Source organism: Pelophylax lessonae (genome assembly GCF_965119305.1).
Source record: "Pelophylax lessonae genome assembly, chromosome: 1".
In the NCBI taxonomy this organism is placed as follows: domain Eukaryota; kingdom Metazoa; phylum Chordata; class Amphibia; order Anura; family Ranidae; genus Pelophylax; species Pelophylax lessonae.
The window spans coordinates 338,040,529-338,059,616 of NC_138768.1; the positions used below are offsets into that span (position 1 = coordinate 338,040,529).

General features: G+C 42.8%; 1 protein-coding gene across 3 annotated transcripts in view; it reads left to right on the forward strand.

Annotated features, from left to right (window-relative positions):
* SHC3 (SHC adaptor protein 3) overlaps positions 1-19,088 on the forward strand; it is a 147,348-nt gene that overhangs the window by 100,815 nt on the left and 27,445 nt on the right. For all 3 annotated transcript variants that reach the window (XM_082256230.1, XM_082256231.1, XM_082256229.1), the window contains one exon: positions 6,256-6,319. In XM_082256230.1, coding sequence (XP_082112356.1) covers positions 6,256-6,319 — 64 coding nt within the window. The remainder of the gene's footprint in view (positions 1-6,255; positions 6,320-19,088) is intronic.

A 19,088-nucleotide genomic window follows, 5' to 3' on the forward strand; every position in this document is an offset into this window, starting at 1 on the left:
ACAAACTAGGGGAAAGATTTATGTCATTTTTATTTATTTTTTTTACTAGTAATGGCAGCGATCTGCGCTTTTTGGCAGGACTGCGACATTGCGGTGGAAAGATCGGACCCCTAACTGACATTTTTGACACTTTTGGGGGGACCAGTGACATTACTACAGTAATCAATACTAAAAATGTGCACTGTTACTGTAATAATGACACTGGCAGGGAAGGGGTTAACCTAAGTGTTAAATCAAAGTGTTATGTGTGAGCCTAGGGGAGTGTTTTGCAGAGGTGGGGGACTCGAGTCACATGACTTGACTTAAGTTAGACTTAGGTCACCAGTTTGAGGACTTCAGACTTGCTTGACTAAAATTATTAAAAGACTCAACTTGACTTTGACTTGGTATTCATGACTTGAGACTTGACTTTGACTTGAGACATATGCCTCGAAATGACTTTACTTTTTTAAGTTATTAAATATTTTCATTTTCTCAAAATGTGTTAAAGCAAAATGAATGTGCCTGTTATGTTTCTGACACCACAGTCACTTAACTCAGTGTGTTCTGATTTTTAGGACACTGGCTGTTTAACAATGGAAATACTTAACATGTTTTTAGTGACTGTGGTGTTGAAACATGACCGGACAAAGGATTTGAGCTGTTTGGGCATTCAAAGTGTTTCTTTAATATGCCAAGAAAAAAGCACTAAGCAGTTTTGTTAATGTTGAAAATAAAACAAAACCTTTCCTGCCTACTGAGTTTTAACTGATTTAACCACTTAAGCCCCGGAGGATTTGGCTGCTAAAAGACCAGGGGGTATTTTGCGATTCGGCACTGCGTGACTTTAACGGACAATTGCGCGGTCGTGCGACGCTGTACCTAAACGAATTTGACGTCCTTTCTTTCCCACAAACAGAGCTTTCTTTCGGTGGTATTTGATCACCTGTGCGATTTTTTGATCACGCGCTATAAACAAAAAAAGAGCGTCAATTTTGCAAAAATAATATTTTTCACATTTTTTTATATGAAATTCCCCCCCAAAAAAAAGTAAAAATCAAAATTTTTAACATTTTCGGCCAATTTGTTTTATGCTACATATGTTTGGTAAATAAAAATCGCAAAAAGCGTATTTTGATTGGTTTGCGCAAACGTTATCGCGTTTACTAACAAAGGGAAAGATTTTTGTCATTTTTGTTTTTTTTTTAACGCGTAATGGCGGCGATCTGCGATTTTTTTGCGGTACTGTGACATTGGGGCGGACAGATCGGACCCTTGACTGACATTTTTGACACTTTTGGGGTTACCAGTGACATTTCTACAGTAATCAGTGCTATATATATATGCACTGTTACTGTAAAATTACACTGGCAGTGAAGGGGTTAACTTTATTTGAGAGGGAGAGGCTGTGTGTGTCCCTAGGGGCGTGATTCTAACTGTGATTGGCTGTGGCTTGAGCTGTAGGAACACTGATCAACGGTCCTACATAGTAGAACCGTATGATCAGTGTTTCTACACAGGGGAGAATGACAGGCAGCTTGTTTACACAAGCTGCCTGCCTTTCTCCCTCTCCCCCGACGATCGCAGAGTGACCGGCGGACATCGGGTCCGCCAGTCACACGCGCGGGGGGGTCCGTGACCACGCGGGAGCGGGAGCGCGCCGCCGGCGGCGCGTGCTCGCTCCCCAGAGCCTCACAGGCTAGTGACGTATATATACGTCACTTTGCCTGTGAGGGGCTGACCGCCGCAATAAATCTACTTGCGGCGGTCGGCAAGCGGTTAAAGGTGATAATTGGGGTAGATCAGTATTTTGATTTGATTTGTGACTTGACCAAAATAAATGACTTGACTTGCTTGACTTCTAGCAGGGACTCGACTTGACTTGCTTGCTTTTCGCCACAGTAACTTGGGACTTGCTTGAGACTTGAAGGTTAAGACTTGAGACTTGCTTGTGACTTGCACATGTGTGACTTACTCCCATGTCTGGTGTTTTGTAACTATGGGAGGAGGGACTTGTGAAATGATCATAGAGACCTGTGACCCTATATTGAAGGACCAGAGGATCTCTGTGATCATTTTAGAGAGAACAACGGTCAGCTTTGTTTACAACAGCTGACCGTCGTTCTCTCTCAGCGGGGAGCGATCACCCCCAGGAGTGCTCCTGCGAACACGACGTACCCCTACGTCGATTCGCGCAGCCGAGCCAGTAAAACTGCGGTCGGCAAGTGGTTAAAGTGGAAAGTTTGGAGATTAGGCAACACCATTTATTTGCTCACAAGTTGGTAGATATGGAAGCTTCCATATAAAATCTGTATAATGGTGGGAAAGGAACTTAACACATTTTAAAAGCTTGCCTCTAATAACTAAAGTTAGCCAATAAAGAGTATAACTAAAGCTGGTCATCAATGGATCAAAATTTGGCCAATTCATCAGGGACAAGTCAAATTTCCAATTCATGTGTGGCCATTGTGGTTGAACAGAGGTCAATTTACTGATTAACCTCTGTTCAACCGCCCTGTCGGTATATTCTCACTTGATCAGTGCTGCAGGCTGCAGTGCTGATCTGTGTATTTTGACACTGAGAGAGTCTCCCAGCAGTCAGATTACGACACAGCGGTGAGGATTTCTGCATCCACATTGAATGTGTGGATGGGGGAATAGGGTCAGTTTTAAAAAAAAACTGATCAATGTATGGCCAGCTATAGACTCCAAATGTTCTTCATTATGTGATAGCTAAGATGATACAGTTACTGCTGCTACAGGCATGTTCAAGCCAAAGCATTACACAACCAATATTATCATTCAGGAGAGCATATATAATTCTAATAGGACAGGTTTCCTTTTGAGTATATGCTGACCTTGACCATTATGCAGATCAGGGAATTCAGAAGTTCTTTTCATCATACTTTGTTCAAAGTAAAGGCCCGTACACACGTAGCGATTGTCGGCCGTAAATATTCGGCCACCGACCGATCGGCCGATTTTCGGCTTGTTAGTATGATGCTTCCGACAACCGACTGCGAATTTTCGGCCGAACAGAATCTGGTGTGCAGGCTATAGAATTTTTGTTGGCCAACACCAGAACGGCCGATTGTTCCTCAGTCAGTACAGAATTCGGCCGACAAACAGCAGATGAGCAAGACTGGGCATGCTCAGAGAAGAAAAAACACACGGAGAGTTAACCATCACATGACATCACTTCTGCAGTCGGCTGTTGTTGGCCGACAAAATTCGTGTGCAGTCTTTAGCACTTTTCAACCGGCAGGACAGCACCGGACAAAAGACGGCCGATAGTTCGGCCGACAATCGGTACGTGTGTACGGGGCTTTAGTAACTCAGAAAGTATTATCCACTTTAAGACCAGAAGGATTTGCCCCCTTAATGACCAGGCCCTATTTTGCGTTTGGGCACTGCGTTACAGACAATTGCGCGGTCGTGCGACGCTGTAGCCAAAAACAAATTGATGTCCCTTTTTTCCCACAAATAGAGCTTTCTTTTGGAGGTATTTGATCACCTGTGCGATTTTTATTTTTTGCGCTATAAATAAAAAAAGAGCGACAAAAAAAAAACCAATATTTTTCACATTCTGCTATATGATATTCTCAAAGATTTTATTTTTTTTTTTTCATTTTAAGCCAATTTGTTTTCTGCTACATATTTTTGGTAAAAAAAAAAAAAAAAAATCACAATAAGCGTATTTTGATTAGTTTGTGCAAAAGTTATCGCATCTACTAACTAAAGTAGATTTATGTCATTTTTATTTTTTTATTTTTTTTTACTAGTAATGGCAGCGATCTGCGGCGGACAGATCGGACCCCTAAATGACATTTTCAACACTTTTGCGGGTATCAGTGAAATTACTACAGTAATCAGTGCTAAAAATATGCACTGCTACTGTAATAATGACACTGGCAGGGAAGGGGTTAACCCTATGGGTGATCAATGGGTTAAATGTGAGCCTAGGGGAGTGATTCTAACTGTGGGGGGGGGGGGGGCTTGTGAAATGGCCATAGAGACATGTGATCCTATATAGAAGTATCACATGAGCTCTGTGATCATTTCAGGGAGAAGAAAGTTCAGGTGTGTTTACAACAGCCAACCATCCTTCTCTCTCAGCGGGGAGCGATCGCTGGTGTCAGGCAGCAATCGGAGCTGCCTGACCCATGCATCGGCTTCCCCGCTGCCGAGTGTGGGTGGGAGCGCGCCCCCTAGCTTCCCACGCGCGACCAACGTAGGTCTATGTCGGTTTGCGCAGTAGAGCCACCCTGCCGCAGTAGATAGGCGGAGGGTGGTTGGGAAGTGGTTAAATTAACCACTTTAGGAGGATTTTCCTGTTTAACGTCCAGGCCACTTTTTGCAACTTGGCCCCTTGCAACTTTAACTGACAATTGCGCGGTCATGCAACGCCGTACCCAAACGAAATTGACGTCCTTTTTTTCCCACAAACAGAGCTTTTTCTTGGTGGTATTTGATCACCTCTGCGCTTTTAATTTTTTTGCGATATTAATAAAAAAATAGCGACAATTTTGAAAAAATAACAATATTTTTATACTTTGATACTTTGACAGTTAAAAAATATCCAATATATTCAATTTTTGTCATATATTTAGGCCAAAATGTATTTAGCTACATGTCTTTGACAAAAAAATTCTCAATGAGTGTATTTTTAACCGCTTTAAGACCGGAAGATTTTACCCCATTCTTGACCAGGCCATATTTTGCGATTCTGCACTGCGTTACTTTAACGGACAATTGCTCAGTCATGCGACTGTGTACCCAAATTCAATTTATGTCCTTTTTTCCCCCACAAATAGAGCTTTCTTTTGGTGGTATTTGATCACCTGTGCAATTTTTACTTTTTGCACTATAAACAAAAAAGGAGCGACAATTTTGAAAAAATAACAATATTTTTAAAAATTTTTTATATGAAACCCCCCCCCCCAAAAATTAAAAATCTAAATTTCTTAACATTTTAGGCCAATTTGTTTTTTGCTTCATATGTTTGGTAAAAAAAAAAATCGCAATAAGCGTATTTTGATTGGTTTGCGCAAAAGTTATTGCAGCTACTAACTACGGGAAATTTATGTAATTTTTATTGTTTTTTTTTTTAACTAGTAATAGCGGCAATCTGGCGGTGATCTGCGATTTTTTTTGCGGGACTGCGACATTGCGGCGGACAGATCAGACCCCTAACTGATATTTTTGACACTTTTGGGGGTACCAGTGACATTACTACAGTAATCAGTGCTATAAATATTCACTGTTACTGTAATAATGACACTGGCAGGGAAGGGGTTAACTTTATTGGTGATCAAGGGGTTAAATGTATGCCTGGTGCTTACTGATGTGTATGGGGGGAGGGGGATTGTGTGACACAGACACAGATCGCAGGTTCAGCTAAGCTGAATTCTGTAATCTGTCCCTGCCTGTCATATAGGAGATCCGCCCGCTTTGTTTACACAAGCGGGCAGATTTCCTTGCTCGATCCCCCACGATCGGGGAAGAGCGGTGGTGATCACCACCTCTCCTCCCCTGGCCCGACTCCCGCTGTGTCTGAATAGAATGGGAGCGAGCCTGCGGCGGCGCGCGCGCACGCCACCCAGAAGGGGAGGAGTCCAGCCACGTAGGTCTACGTCGCTGGACGGAATCGAGCCACTTTTCCACAGTACCCTCAATGTGAGTGGTCGGCAAGTGGTTAAGAAGGCCAATTTGGTAGCCAGGCACTAGCACTAGCTAGAAGATGTATGAATTGGCAACCTCCATATTTTGCACAGATGTAAAGTAGAACTGTAAGCATTTTTTTTCTCATTTTAGATAGAGCAAGGGAGGGTTATAACCCCTTACAGATTTTTTTTTCTCCATCTCTGTCTTATTGCGAGATTTCCCTTCACATCCTGTCGCATAGCCAAACAGGTGAGTAAGGGGAAATACCTGCAAATTAAGGGAATTCGTTGGGGACCCCCAGTTTACCAGAACTAGTGTCTCCATTGGAAGATTTCCCCTCTATTACTTTTCTGTGGACAACCCAAAATTTGGGATTTTCTTTTACTTTTATTTTCAATGATAATTAATGGTAAACCGGACAAATAGAGAGGTTGAGTCTTCCCTAATGGGGGGCACAGGCAGCAATAAAAACTTACAAGTGTTCTAATCCTTCTCCATTCTATCAAAAACTAAAAAAAAAAAGTTTTGCCTTTAGTTATACTTTAATTTAAGTGTTTTTAAGTAAGATATACTTACAAAAAAGATCCTTATTTTTATATATTTGTCTTGCAGGGAAGCGTTTAGCAGAGTGTGTGAAGCTTTTCCTGGTACCAAAGGAGTCTTCAAAAAAAGAAAGGTATTTTATTTTTTTGTCTTTGATTTATGAATGTATACATTTTATTTGTAATCATGTCAAGAAATTTCTTCTGGCCAAAATAATTGTATTTTCTTTAGACAAAATACGTAACAAAGATAAAAAAAACAAAAAACAAGTTTCTGTTAGTGTTAATTTCAAAAACAAGTAGTGTTACTGTAGGTAAAAAGTATACATTTTAGTTTATAATTTGTTCAATGTATATGGACACAGAAAGTAAGATTCTGGTACAAAGTATTGAAAAGTTATTTAGAAAATAAATAATGGTGTTCTTTACAGCCCATTCAGACTGGCGCGACGCGACTTTGTGGGGCGACCTGTGAAGTCGCGGTGCACGCTGTGCACCGTGACTTCGGCGCGACTTGCACGGACTTCATATAATTGAAGTCAATGCAAGTCGCCTCCAGGTTGCCCCAAAGTAGTACAGGACCCTTTTTCTAAGTCGGAGTCGGAGCGACTTAGTGTGTCGCTCCGATTAGTACGGGTCCTGTACTACTCAATGGCGAGCGACCGACCGCGACTTATCAGGCGACCAAGTCGCCTGACAAGTCGCGCTAGTCTGAATGGACTCTTAAAGGAGTTGTAATGTCAGAAGATTTTATATCCTAATGCATTCTATGCATTAAAGCGGTTGTATCCCCAAAAAACAAAAAAAAAAACCCTGCAGGACAATGGCATAATGTGTTGGTATGCATCGCTGAGGCAGCTGTGTTGGTATGCACTGCTGAGGCAGCTGACATGTTCCCCCGGCGTCTCTTTCCGGGTTCGGTGGCTCCGGCGCTGTGAGTGGCCGGAGCCGCAAAGACGTCACGCATGCGCACGGGAGTTCACTTTCAGGCAGGGAGCAGGCAAGGAGCTCAGAAGGTCAGAAGGACTTTCAGAGCGCATGTGCTGCTGGTGTCGCTCCGACTTAGAAAAAGGTTCCTGTACTACTTCGGGGCGACCTCGGAGCGACTTGCATAGACTTCCATTATGTGAAGTCCCTGCAAGTCGCTCCGAAGTCGTGGTGCATGGGAATGCACAAGTCGCCCCCGAAGTAGTAAGGAGTTGTGCCGCCCCAGTGTGAACCGACTCTAAGATGCCACATTCTTTATTGTTCTGTTAATTATTATGTCTGCTGCTTACTAGTCCTGCTAATGCACTATTAGGCTCCATGTACACAGGACTTTTGAAAACCTCTCCTGAACGCTGTAACTTGACAGCTAGTAACCAACGGTCCATTTTGCTGCGATTACATGCTGTTTGGCATTTGACATTTCAAATTTCAATAAACTTCAATCTGAACGCATTTTTGGTTTAAAAGAAAAATGCCTTTAAGGCCCTGTTCACACCTGAGCATTTTTCTGCTCGTAAAAAATGCTCATCTCTGAAGTCTCAAAACACCCAACAAGCAAAATCTAATTTTTTCATTTTAATGACCCCTGTTCGCATATGAGCGTTTTGTCCCCTGAAGCAAAATGCCTGAAGCTCAAAAAAGTACTTTTTTTTTGGCAGATTACAGACGTTTTTGTTAGATGTCAATGCCTGCCTCCAAACACCTGCAAAAAACACCTGAAAAAAACGCCTGAAAAACGCCGAAAAAAACACCTGAAAACAATACTCTCAGGTGTGAATGGAGCCTAAACTACTAAAAATGTCTCAGTGTACATGGACAGATAAAATAACATAAAGGGGAGTTCAGGGGCTGCTAAAAAAAATATGCCCAACTGCTCTTAAATGTCCGTTTATCAGCAGCAGTGTACATGAGGCCTTAGCTGTAGACATCAGTTTAGGCAGATTTTTCCTGAGACCTGAAAAAATTATTTTGGGGATCCTCCTTGGTAAAAGTTTGAGATGTAGCACCCTGGCATCCAATTTAGTATCGCTAAGGTATTATATGGAGCAGGCCATTTCATAAATCTAGAATGGCCCAAAATAAGTCATTGACCAGGGGTTGGTGCCACCTGAACAGTGGTTAAAGCCTAAGTTTAGTAAAAAAAAAATAATAATAATAATGAGCTTTTTTGAATGAAATGCAATCTCTGAATGGAGGAGGCATACCTTTCAATCATTTTCCGATTCTCCATTCATTGTTTTTCAACTATTTTTAGCCCTAGTATGTCTATGTGACTGTGGTAGGATATTACTTTGTATCGCCAAAAAAAAAACTACAGATAAAGAGGATATACTTGAACACATGACACACAACATTGACACAATGTATTCGTTCTCATCATCTACATTAACAGAAATGTAGATTTCCAATGTGCAAAAAGTAAGCACAACCCTACATTTACCACCAACTCAGATCTTTGCAATTAGAATCAGGTGTTCCGCCTTAGGTGCCAATGATTAGAACCTCATTAGGGAGTATGCAAGACTTATGCCTCGTACACACGCAACGATTATCGGCCGACCGATCGGCCGTCTTTTGTCCAGTGTTGTTGTGTTGGTTGAAATGTGCTCTAGACTGCACACAAATTTTCTCGGCCAACAAAAAACAACTTCAGAAGTGATGTCATGTGCTGGTTTACTTTCCGTGTGTTTTTTCTTCTCTGAGCATGCCCAGTCTTGCTTATGAGATTTTTGTCTGCCGAAATCTGTACTGACTGACGGAAAATTGGCCGTTCTGTTGACGGCCAACAAAAATGTTATAGCCTGGACACCAGATTTTGTTCGGCCGAAAAGTCGGAGTCGGTTGTCGAAAGCATCATACTAACAAGCCGATAATTGGCCGATCGGACGTTGGCCGAAAATTCACGGCCAACTATCGATGCGTGTGTACGAGGCTTTACATTGTATAACCCATTATATGATTTGCATATGAATAAACTTTGCGGCTCACTCATTTGCAAATGCCCTTTTGGGTCATTCATAAGGAAGGCCAAGGGAAGCTCCTTCTTGGCTAAAGTCACTTTTCACAGCCAGAAGAGGAGTTCCTGCTGTTGCTGCATCTCTCCGTTGCATCTGATGAGTGAGCTTAAGAAGGAGAAGGGGTCTGTACAGGGGGAGAGGGAGGGGCGTCTTTATTGGTGGGGAGGAAGCTAGCCTGTACTGGAGGGGGGTATGTACTGTTGAGGAGGGAGGGGTCTGTACTGCAAGTGAGGTGGTCTTTACTGATAGGGGGGGGTCTCTAATGGTTCTGTACTGGTGGGGATGGAGAGGGTTTGCACTGAAGGACAGGGTGTAGGGACTTTAGGTGGTAGAGGTCTGTACTAGGGGAGGGTTGTACTATTTGGGCAGGAGGGGGCCTGTACTGGAATAGGGGTCTGTTCTGGTAGAGAGGCTCTATACTGCTAGGGAGGGAGGGAGTCTGTACTGAGAAGAGGATGGGGGGAATTGTGCTGTGGGGGTGGTCTGTGCTGGGGGGGTCTGTACTGAGAAGGGGTGCTGGGGGTGGAAGGAAATCCGAACTTGTTGGGGGTTTGGAGCTGTGGGGGAGATATGTACTGGGAGGGAAAGGGAGGGGGAGGGATTTGCACTAAGATGAGAGAGTAATTTTTGGTTGTATTCTGTGCCCTGGCTTTTGGGTTACATACTTCTGACCCCTGCACTTTCTATTTCTGATTTATGTACAATGCACTCTGTGCATTATGTACTCCTGACCCTTGCATTCTGTGTGATACACACTCCTGGGCCCTTCACTCTGTGTGTTAAGCCTCCTAGGCCCTGTTCACACCTGGGTGCTTTTGCAGCTCTAAAATTTATTATAGTGTGCTGTGCTTTTGAAAAGCCCTGCTTGCAGCTTCTTTAGTGCAGTGTTTGAAAAACGCACCAAAAATCCCCCTTCCTTTATAATCAATAGAAGCACACCAAAAATGTCCAACGCATTTTTTAAGTGCATTTTTTTAGTAACATGTTTACTAGGTGACCAGGGATGAAAATGTATGCAAAATACATGTAAAACGCATGATGCGTTGCATATAAATTTTAACAGCACCAAGAAAATGCACTAAAATGTGATATGTGTTTTGAAAAAATGCATAACTTGTCTTTAAACCCACTGGGGTGAGCTGAGTGGGCTCTTATACTCCTGAAGTTCTACTTTAAATTGGTTGTAAAGCTCTGACATGAAGTATAAATAAAGCACATCCTTCTATATTATCTAGTTGTCTCAGTCCAAAGCACTAAGTGTAATTTCTGTCTGCTTACAGTTTAGGTGGGTGATGCGCTTCAGAAGTGGATATAAAGTAAAAATATAAATATAATATAATAAATGTATAAACTGGCGTGGTAAAAAGTGTTCTAGTGATGAAAAGTGTTGATGTTGGTTAATAAAGGGTGGTCCAATACTTCATATATATCTCATATATATATATCAATATAAGTAGACTATTCCAGTTATCTTCTATACAATAAAGTGCTGAGTGTTTATACTTTCCTAAAAGGTGTCAATAAATAAACCGTAGACAAGATAAAAATAAAGATACTTCAAAAAAAGATACAAAGTGCTATGTGCTCATTTGCTTAGATCAAAAAATAAATAAATAAATAAATAAAGTGCTGTGTTTATAGTGTCCATATATATAGAAATCCAAAATCAGGTGTCGTTCCCTTCGATATCATTAAATAAAACAAGGTGCTCTCATGCAGAGTATGGGTGTTGTGACTTGTTGCCTCCACCAGGTGTCACATCTAGGTGCTCTATATTCTCACCTCAATAAGGTGTATATTGCGCCTGTATACAAAGCTTAGCCTCCGAATATCATATAGGCTTTACTTATTCCGGTATCTTGCTCCACCTCCAAGTGTTTCCTGTCCTGTCCTGTTTAGTATATTGGGGTGCATACACTTTCCGTCCTTAATTCCATATCGTGGTCTCGGGCTCAGTAAAAACATAGGGCAATCATGGTGCAGTATGTCAAACAAGATATTTTATTAAAAACGTAGTTGCACTTACAATTTGTAGATCATTTGAATGCGGGTAAAATCTCAATACAGCGTGGGGAGCGTTATCGCTCCGATCTCTAACGTCACTTCCGGTAGTCTGGCGGCTCCTCCTACGCGTTACGTCACATCACGTGACTTCCTCAGGGACTCCCTGAGGAAGTCACGTGATGTGACGTAACGCGTAGGAGGAGCCGCCAGACTACCGGAAGTGACGTTAGAGATCGGAGCGATAACGCTCCCCACGCTGTATTGAGATTTTACCCGCATTCAAATGATCTACAAATTGTAAGTGCAACTACGTTTTTAATAAAATATCTTGTTTGACATACTGCACCATGATTGCCCTATGTTTTTACTGAGCCCGAGACCACGATATGGAATTAAGGACGGAAAGTGTATGCACCCCAATATACTAAACAGGACAGGACAGGAAACACTTGGAGGTGGAGCAAGATACCGGAATAAGTAAAGCCTATATGATATTCGGAGGCTAAGCTTTGTATACAGGCGCAATATACACCTTATTGAGGTGAGAATATAGAGCACCTAGATGTGACACCTGGTGGAGGCAACAAGTCACAACACCCATACTCTGCATGAGAGCACCTTGTTTTATTTAATGATATCGAAGGGAACGACACCTGATTTTGGATTTCTATATATATATGGACACTATAAACACAGCACTTTATTTATTTATTTATTTATTTTTTGATCTAAGCAAATGAGCACATAGCACTTTGTATCTTTTTTTGAAGTATCTTTATTTTTATCTTGTCTACGGTTTATTTATTGACACCTTTTAGGAAAGTATAAACACTCAGCACTTTATTGTATAGAAGATAACTGGAATAGTCTACTTATATTGATATATATATATGAGATATATATGAAGTATTGGACCACCCTTTATTAACCAACATCAACACTTTTCATCACTAGAACACTTTTTACCACGCCAGTTTATACATTTATTATATTATATTTATATTTTTACTTTATATCCACTTCTGAAGCGCATCACCCACCTAAACTGTATACATTGTATTAACTGGTTCCTGGTACCAGTACTGTGGTGCAGCAGTAAGAAGGGAAAAATACATATCCTCAGATAGCGCAGGAACCACCCATACATATAATTTCTGTCTGCTGCCTCATTCCTCTCCTATCTGTATAAGTCACTTCTGACAAGCTTTCCTAAAATCAAGAGAAAAAAAGATGACAGGGAAAGGGAGCTTCAGCACACAGCCTTTGGTTGACAAACTCAGCTCTCTTCCTGTGTGCTGTGTAAATAGGGGTTCCTTCCCTCCAATCAGCTCTCACTGAGCTCTGCAGAGTGTAACTTCAGCTTCCCACCTCCTGCTTTACAGCTGAGACATCCTGTGCAACGTTTGGACTATGAACAATGGACCAGAATTCATGACGTCTCTCCAGTCCTCCAAGGCCATAGAGGCGATCAAAGATGATCTGGTCTTTGTTCACCTCTGTGACCAGCCAGCCGTACCATGGGATTGTTTCTTGGGCACGCCAGTAAAAACAGTAAGCCAGAGAAACACAGACGAGTAGCGTTCCAGTGGCTAATGAGCTGCTTGGTCCGCCTTCACAAAAAAGCCAGCCGCCGGCTGACAGCTTCAGCCATAACTCAGGTAAACCACTTTCAAACTGCAATGTATATATGTATTTCAGTCGGCAAGTGGTAATAATGGTTCGGCTTTAAACAGAAAAAAATTGCAAACATGTCATACTTACCTGCTCTGTGTAATGGTTTTGCACAGAGCAGCCCAGATCCTCTTCTTCTCGGGTCCCCTTCCAGCGCTCCTGGCTCCTACCTCTTGGCCAGCGCCCCTAATTGCTATGGGGGCACTAGTGTTTGCTCATTCTTGAGCCGTGCTCTATGCATTCATGAGACACATAGAGCTGCGTCTTGGCCCCACCTCCCCACTATTTCCTCATTGGCTCACTGGCTGTGATTGGCAGCAGTGAGAGGCAATGGTTTCCCTGCCAATGAGAGGGAGACCTGGGACAGCTGAGAATCTTGTGCACATCACTGGATAGAGAGGGGGCTCAGGTGTGTATTTGGGGGACTGTGGGGGGCACACAGAAGGATTTTTGCATATAATGCATGAAAGTAAAAAAGTCTTCAGCCTTTACAACCACTTTAAGACATATTGTGTGGGTAGAAGGTCTGTGACATATGTGTATAGCTCAACAAGTGTCATAGTACTTAGCAGACTGGTTAGTATCAAATGATGTTTTCTAAATGTTTTATGCCAAATGTGTTTGTAGTGTAAATTGTGTTTAACACCACAGTATAATCTCTGCAAGAGCTGTTGGTTTGTCATGCTATAAGCAGACTGTGCTAAGGGTAGTAGCTAGCTAAACAAATACATACATCATTTTAATAATGAACAATAACTTCTTGGATGTTAGTGCCACTGGGAACTCTCTAAATCTACAGCAGGTAAAACCTTAAACCACACCCATGTGGTTCCACCCGTATTTGCAGATTACACCTACTTTTCACTGCGGTGCCCTTTAAAAAATGTCTCTCTTTGTCCAGTCCAAATGTTATAAGGTATGGAAAAATATGAACAATTTCTAATGATATATACTTACATTTTCACTGTATGTATGTATGTGCATAGGAACTCAAGAGAAAGATTTGCTGATTATGTTGGCACTATATTAACCAACTCAGTCCAGCCATTGTGTAAAAGTGGCCAGAAGGCCCTATCCTGCAGGAGCATGTTCTTTGATTTGTCAAAAGAATACAGCAGATCACAAAGCAAGGTACCACGTGACTAATGTGACAAATCACAGAGATCACAAATATAAACAAAGGCTGCATTTTGCAGCAACCACTCTGTTTCCTCCTACACACCAATCGGTTGTGAGAGGAAACAGAGTAGCAGCAGCATCTTTCACAGTGTCCCTGATTGCTAGCGACACAAGTACAATTCACTAGACCAGTGTAAATCAGCCACAGTGTGCCTGATTGTCACCCACACTATTCTCAGTGTCACTAGACCAGTGTAAGCCAGCAACAGTGTTCTTGATCCCCATGAAACCAGTTTCAATGTCACTAGACCAGTGTAAGCCAACAACAGTGTTCCTGATCCCTATCACACCCCTTTTAGTGTCACCAGACCAGTGTAAGCCAGCAACAGTGTTCCTGATCCCCATTACACCAGTTTCAGTGTCACTAGACCAGTGTAAGCCAGCAACAGTGTTCCTGATCCCTATCACACCCGTTTCAGTGCAGTGTCACCAAACCAGTGTAAGCCAGCAACAGTGTTCCTGATGCCCATCACAGCAGTTTCAGTGTCACTTGACTAGTGTAAGCAAGCAACAGTGTACCTGATCACCACCACACCAGTTTCAGTGTCACCTGACCAGTGTAAGCCAGTAACAGTGCTTCTGATCACCACCACACCTGTTTTAGTGTAACCTGACCAGTGTAAGCCGGCAACAGTGTTCCTGATTGCCATCACATCGATTCCAGTATCACCAGACCAGAGTAAACCAGCAACAGTGTTCCTAAACTCTGCCACACCACAGTGTTGCCAGACCAGTGCAACCAGCAACAGTGTTCCCGATTGTCAGCAATACCAGTCCCAACATCGTCATACAGTGTAAGCCAGCCACAGTGTTCCTGATGACTGCCACACCAGTCTCAGTGTTACTAGAACAGTGCAGCCACCAACAGTTTTTCTGATTGCTCCTACACCAGTTCCAGTGTTACCAGACCAGTGCAACCAGTAACAGTATTCCTGATCACTAGCCACACCAGTGCCAGTGTCACCAGGGCTAGTACAGCTAGAAACAATGTCCCTGATTGCTGGCCACACTTGTGCAGCCAGCAACAGATTTCCTGATTGTTGGCCACAGCAGTTCCACTGCAAGCTAGTATCAGTGTTCTGATCACTGTTATACCAGTGCAGCATCAACTCTGCCTTCCGCCTGAACGAACCCCCAGCCTGCTGCCTGAACTAACGCTGGATTTTTTTAGTGACCATGTTTCTGTCTGCATGCTGACTACATCACTGCCTGCTGCCTGAACTGACCCTGTCCTGTTTATTGATCACATTTCTGCCTTTTGCCTGGACTGATCCTTTGAATGTTTTCTGACCATGTCTCTGCCTGCCACCTGCACTTCCCATCTGCATGTCCCATCGTATGTTCCTGTGAGACACCAGTCTTAGACATCCCCTGCAGACAACTGGACTCCTAGAACTACAGGCACTATTTTGTTCCCAATTTGTTGTCCTATACTTCCTGGCCAGTCAACACAGCATTCTGTATAATTCCTTGGGGCAGCCTTGTACCAGTAGGCTATACCTGCTTGGCTTACAGTAATGGGGACTGCTATAGATAAAACTAGACTAAGCCATATTACCACATGTACAGAGGTGAGCATTACAATACAATACAAATACAATTGTGGTTGATTTTTGTAATACATTATCATTACACGTGGTTGAGGTATAATTACACAGATAGCTAACTTTCCTCCCGTAACAGCTCATTGATGCAGGCGCTAGGTCCTTTGTTCAACTTTTATTGCAGGGAAGGTAAACTACAAAAAAAAAAAAAAGAAATAACATTCAATCAGTGTATACAATATACAACATATATAGTCCTAACACACACTAGTCTAACTAGGGAAAGGGGTTATAAACATACCGGCGATGAGAAGATGTGGTGTCCTCTGGAGAAGAGGCACCAATGAAAATAAGATTCCTACTGGGGGCTGTCTCTAAGACCTTATGGTCTAGCCTACTAGGAGAGATGGGAAGCTACAATCTTTGGCTTTACAATCTGTCTACCTACAGCAATTAATCTGTAGAACTATAAATATACAAAAGAGCCACTAGATGGTGATATTACAGTTTACTTTTACATACCATTAGCACATTGTGTAATTAACAAAACAACATAAGAAGCATATGCAGAAGAGATGACACTCCCTGCCTGGTATCCCATAGATACCAACTATGATGGTCCTTTTGGGGAGAGTAGTAAAATTAGTTTGGACTCAGGTCTGGGATGACCTTAACCTCAACTTTCCTGACTTTCCCATCTTCACTTGGAAACACTTGGGTTATCAGACCCAAGGGCCATTTGTCTTTCATGAGAACAATGGTGCCAGGTTCCAAGTTGGGCTTGCTGACTTGCCATTTGTTTCATATCTGTAGTTTGGATAGGTACTTCTTCCTCCACTTGCTCCAGAATCCAGCTGAACGTAAGGCTCCGTCTGTGAACAAACACCCTTGGTGCTTAGTCTGTACGTGGTAATGTTCCACATATAGAGAAGCAATATGGTGACTTGGGATTACTACTGGATTGCTCTCACCACTTTCAAGTCCTGCGTTGGAAATGTGCCCTCCAACTTTCAACAATTTTTTACTGTCTACAAAGGGATCGAGTTTATTCAGAGGACAGTCTTTTGGAGCATTCTTGTGATATTGAAGGCATTCTAGTGTTAGTGCATAAGTCTCTTGTTGGACACAATGGATGATAACATTTTTAGCCTGTGTGAGGTCATACACTGTGTATGACTTGCAACAATAGTGCCTTCATTGCAGGGAAAATTGCTCCTGTAAAGGTTGGAATGTATGACCCTAGAGGGTTTCTCTTTTATGAAGAATCTTTTGGGGCAAGGTTGGAAAAGGGCAAACATCGCCTATAATGACCCATGCTAGGTCGAGCTTCTGAGCGTAAGGAGAGTTGTGGGGGCCATTGATTTGTTTTCTCACCTTGTGAACTCTGATGATATCTCTCCCAGGCAGGAGCGCTATCTGAGCCTGGGGATCAAGTGTAGGGATGAGATGTGCTATGCTCTTTAGATATCTGTAATGAAGTGATCTCCCCTCTGTCAGTTGGGAACCGATTGCACTCGATTAAGGCTGCCAAAGGCAAGGCTGTTTGGCCATCAATTGATTTGATTTGGTAACCAATGGCCCTTCTCCCAGTTTCTTAACTTGAGTGAGTATAAAGAGCTGGCTCCCTCCATTTTAAAGGAGTCGAAGAAGGGGGAGCTAGCAAGTGATTTGTTGCTTTGATTGTCCAAGATCGCCTACAGCTCTCCTGCTTTTTGTCTGTGACCTATGGGGTAAACTGTGACAAGACAAATCTTGAAGCAGGATTTGCCAAAGAGACCTTCTCTGCAGACTTGGGTGCACTGGGGTGTCACTATAGGAGGTATGGTGTCTCTCTGCTCCCCAATGTGCTCCTCAGCCTGGTTTGAGGGGTAAGAGTCCATGGCACTTGCCCTGGATGTAAAGACATATTGTGCTCTGTGCTGGTACACTCTGAACAGTTTATCCCCGCATTACAGTTCTTTGCAAGGTACGAAGTTGATGCACAGCACCTGTAGCAAATTCTGTTTTGATTGAGGAAGGTTTTGCAATCTTGGAGAGTTTTTTCTCTGAAACCTCTGCATTTTAGCAAAGGGTGGGGCTTCTTGTGAGGGGGACACTCTTTGCTTGGGTTCTCTGTTTTGTGTACTGCAACAGATAGGTCTTTGAAATTGCAAGGTGAAGTAGGCCTACCTGTCCAACAGTAAACAGAGTCAGATGATGAGAAGTCAAAAACTGGAATCATTTTTAGTCTTTGCTTGTTGGCAAACAAAGTCCACAAAGAAAGAGAATGGTAGGAAAGCAACGTTATGCTTTTGCTTGTAACCCACATTTCTTGAAGGTCATAAGGTAATTTTTGCACTATGGGATTAACACCATGGGCTGTGTCTAGAAAGGAAAGGCCTGGCAAATCTCCTTCTGCCTTGGTTACTTGGAGCTCTGTCACCAGCTCACTTAACTCTCTCAGCTTCTGAAAGTCTTTGTTAGGAATCCTAAGGAAGTCCTCTATTCTTTTAAAGAGTGAATTTTCTATGGCTTCTGGGGAACCGTAACACTCATCAATTCTCTCTCATATCATGCTCAGTCCTCTGCTTGGGTAGTTAACATTAATGTCCCTGATTCTTCTTGCATGCTCTGCTGACTCATTCACCAGCCATTTGACTGAAAGATTTGCCACCTCACTTGCAGATAGATCTAGATCTTTTATTGCATTTCTGAAGGACGATCGCTATGCTCTATAGCAGGGGTAGGGAACCTTGGCTCTCCAGCTGTGTTGAAACTACAAATCCCATCATGCCTCTGCCTTAGGAAGGCATGCCTGTGGCTGTCAGAGTTTTGCAGTGCCTCATGGGATTTGTAGTTTCAGCACAGCTGGAGACCCAAGGTTTCCTACCCCGGCTCTATAGCATTCAGGTCAGTGGATAAACCTTGTGAGTCTTTTTGTCAACAGCTCATGCCATGCACAGAACTTGAGGAAATCCAACATACCTTGGTGTTTGTGTGAGTAGCCTGGAGGTTCTCTGTTGTGCGGGGAACTTGGTGGGTAACTGTGGTCATCAAAAATGCTGTTGCTGTGATTTCTACCCTGCAACTCTTCCTTTCTGAAGTGGGTGACTGTATCATAGGGTTTTGATAGCTTGGATGCAGGTTGCACTGAAGGCTGGATGGCAGGAGTTGACTCTGCTCTTGGGGCTGAATGCAGGTAGTCATCTGGCTTGTTATGTTGCAGCACATAGTCTGTAGTATGCTGCGAATTGTCATGATGACCAGGTTTAATCTCAAATATGTTGTCAAGTCCCTCACTGATGGTATTGACAAGTTCCTCTAAGATCTCTGCCTCAGCTACTGTTGCCGCTGCTTCCTTCTCTGCAGCCAATTTCTCTTAACACAGCCTCTATGCGTAGCTTCTCTAATTTCATTTGCATTGCTTTTTCTGCAAAGGCCACCTTTACTTTTGCAGCTTCTGTTTTTGCACAAGCAATAGCGACCATGTCGCTGCTCAGTGACCTCTTTGAGCTCCTGGA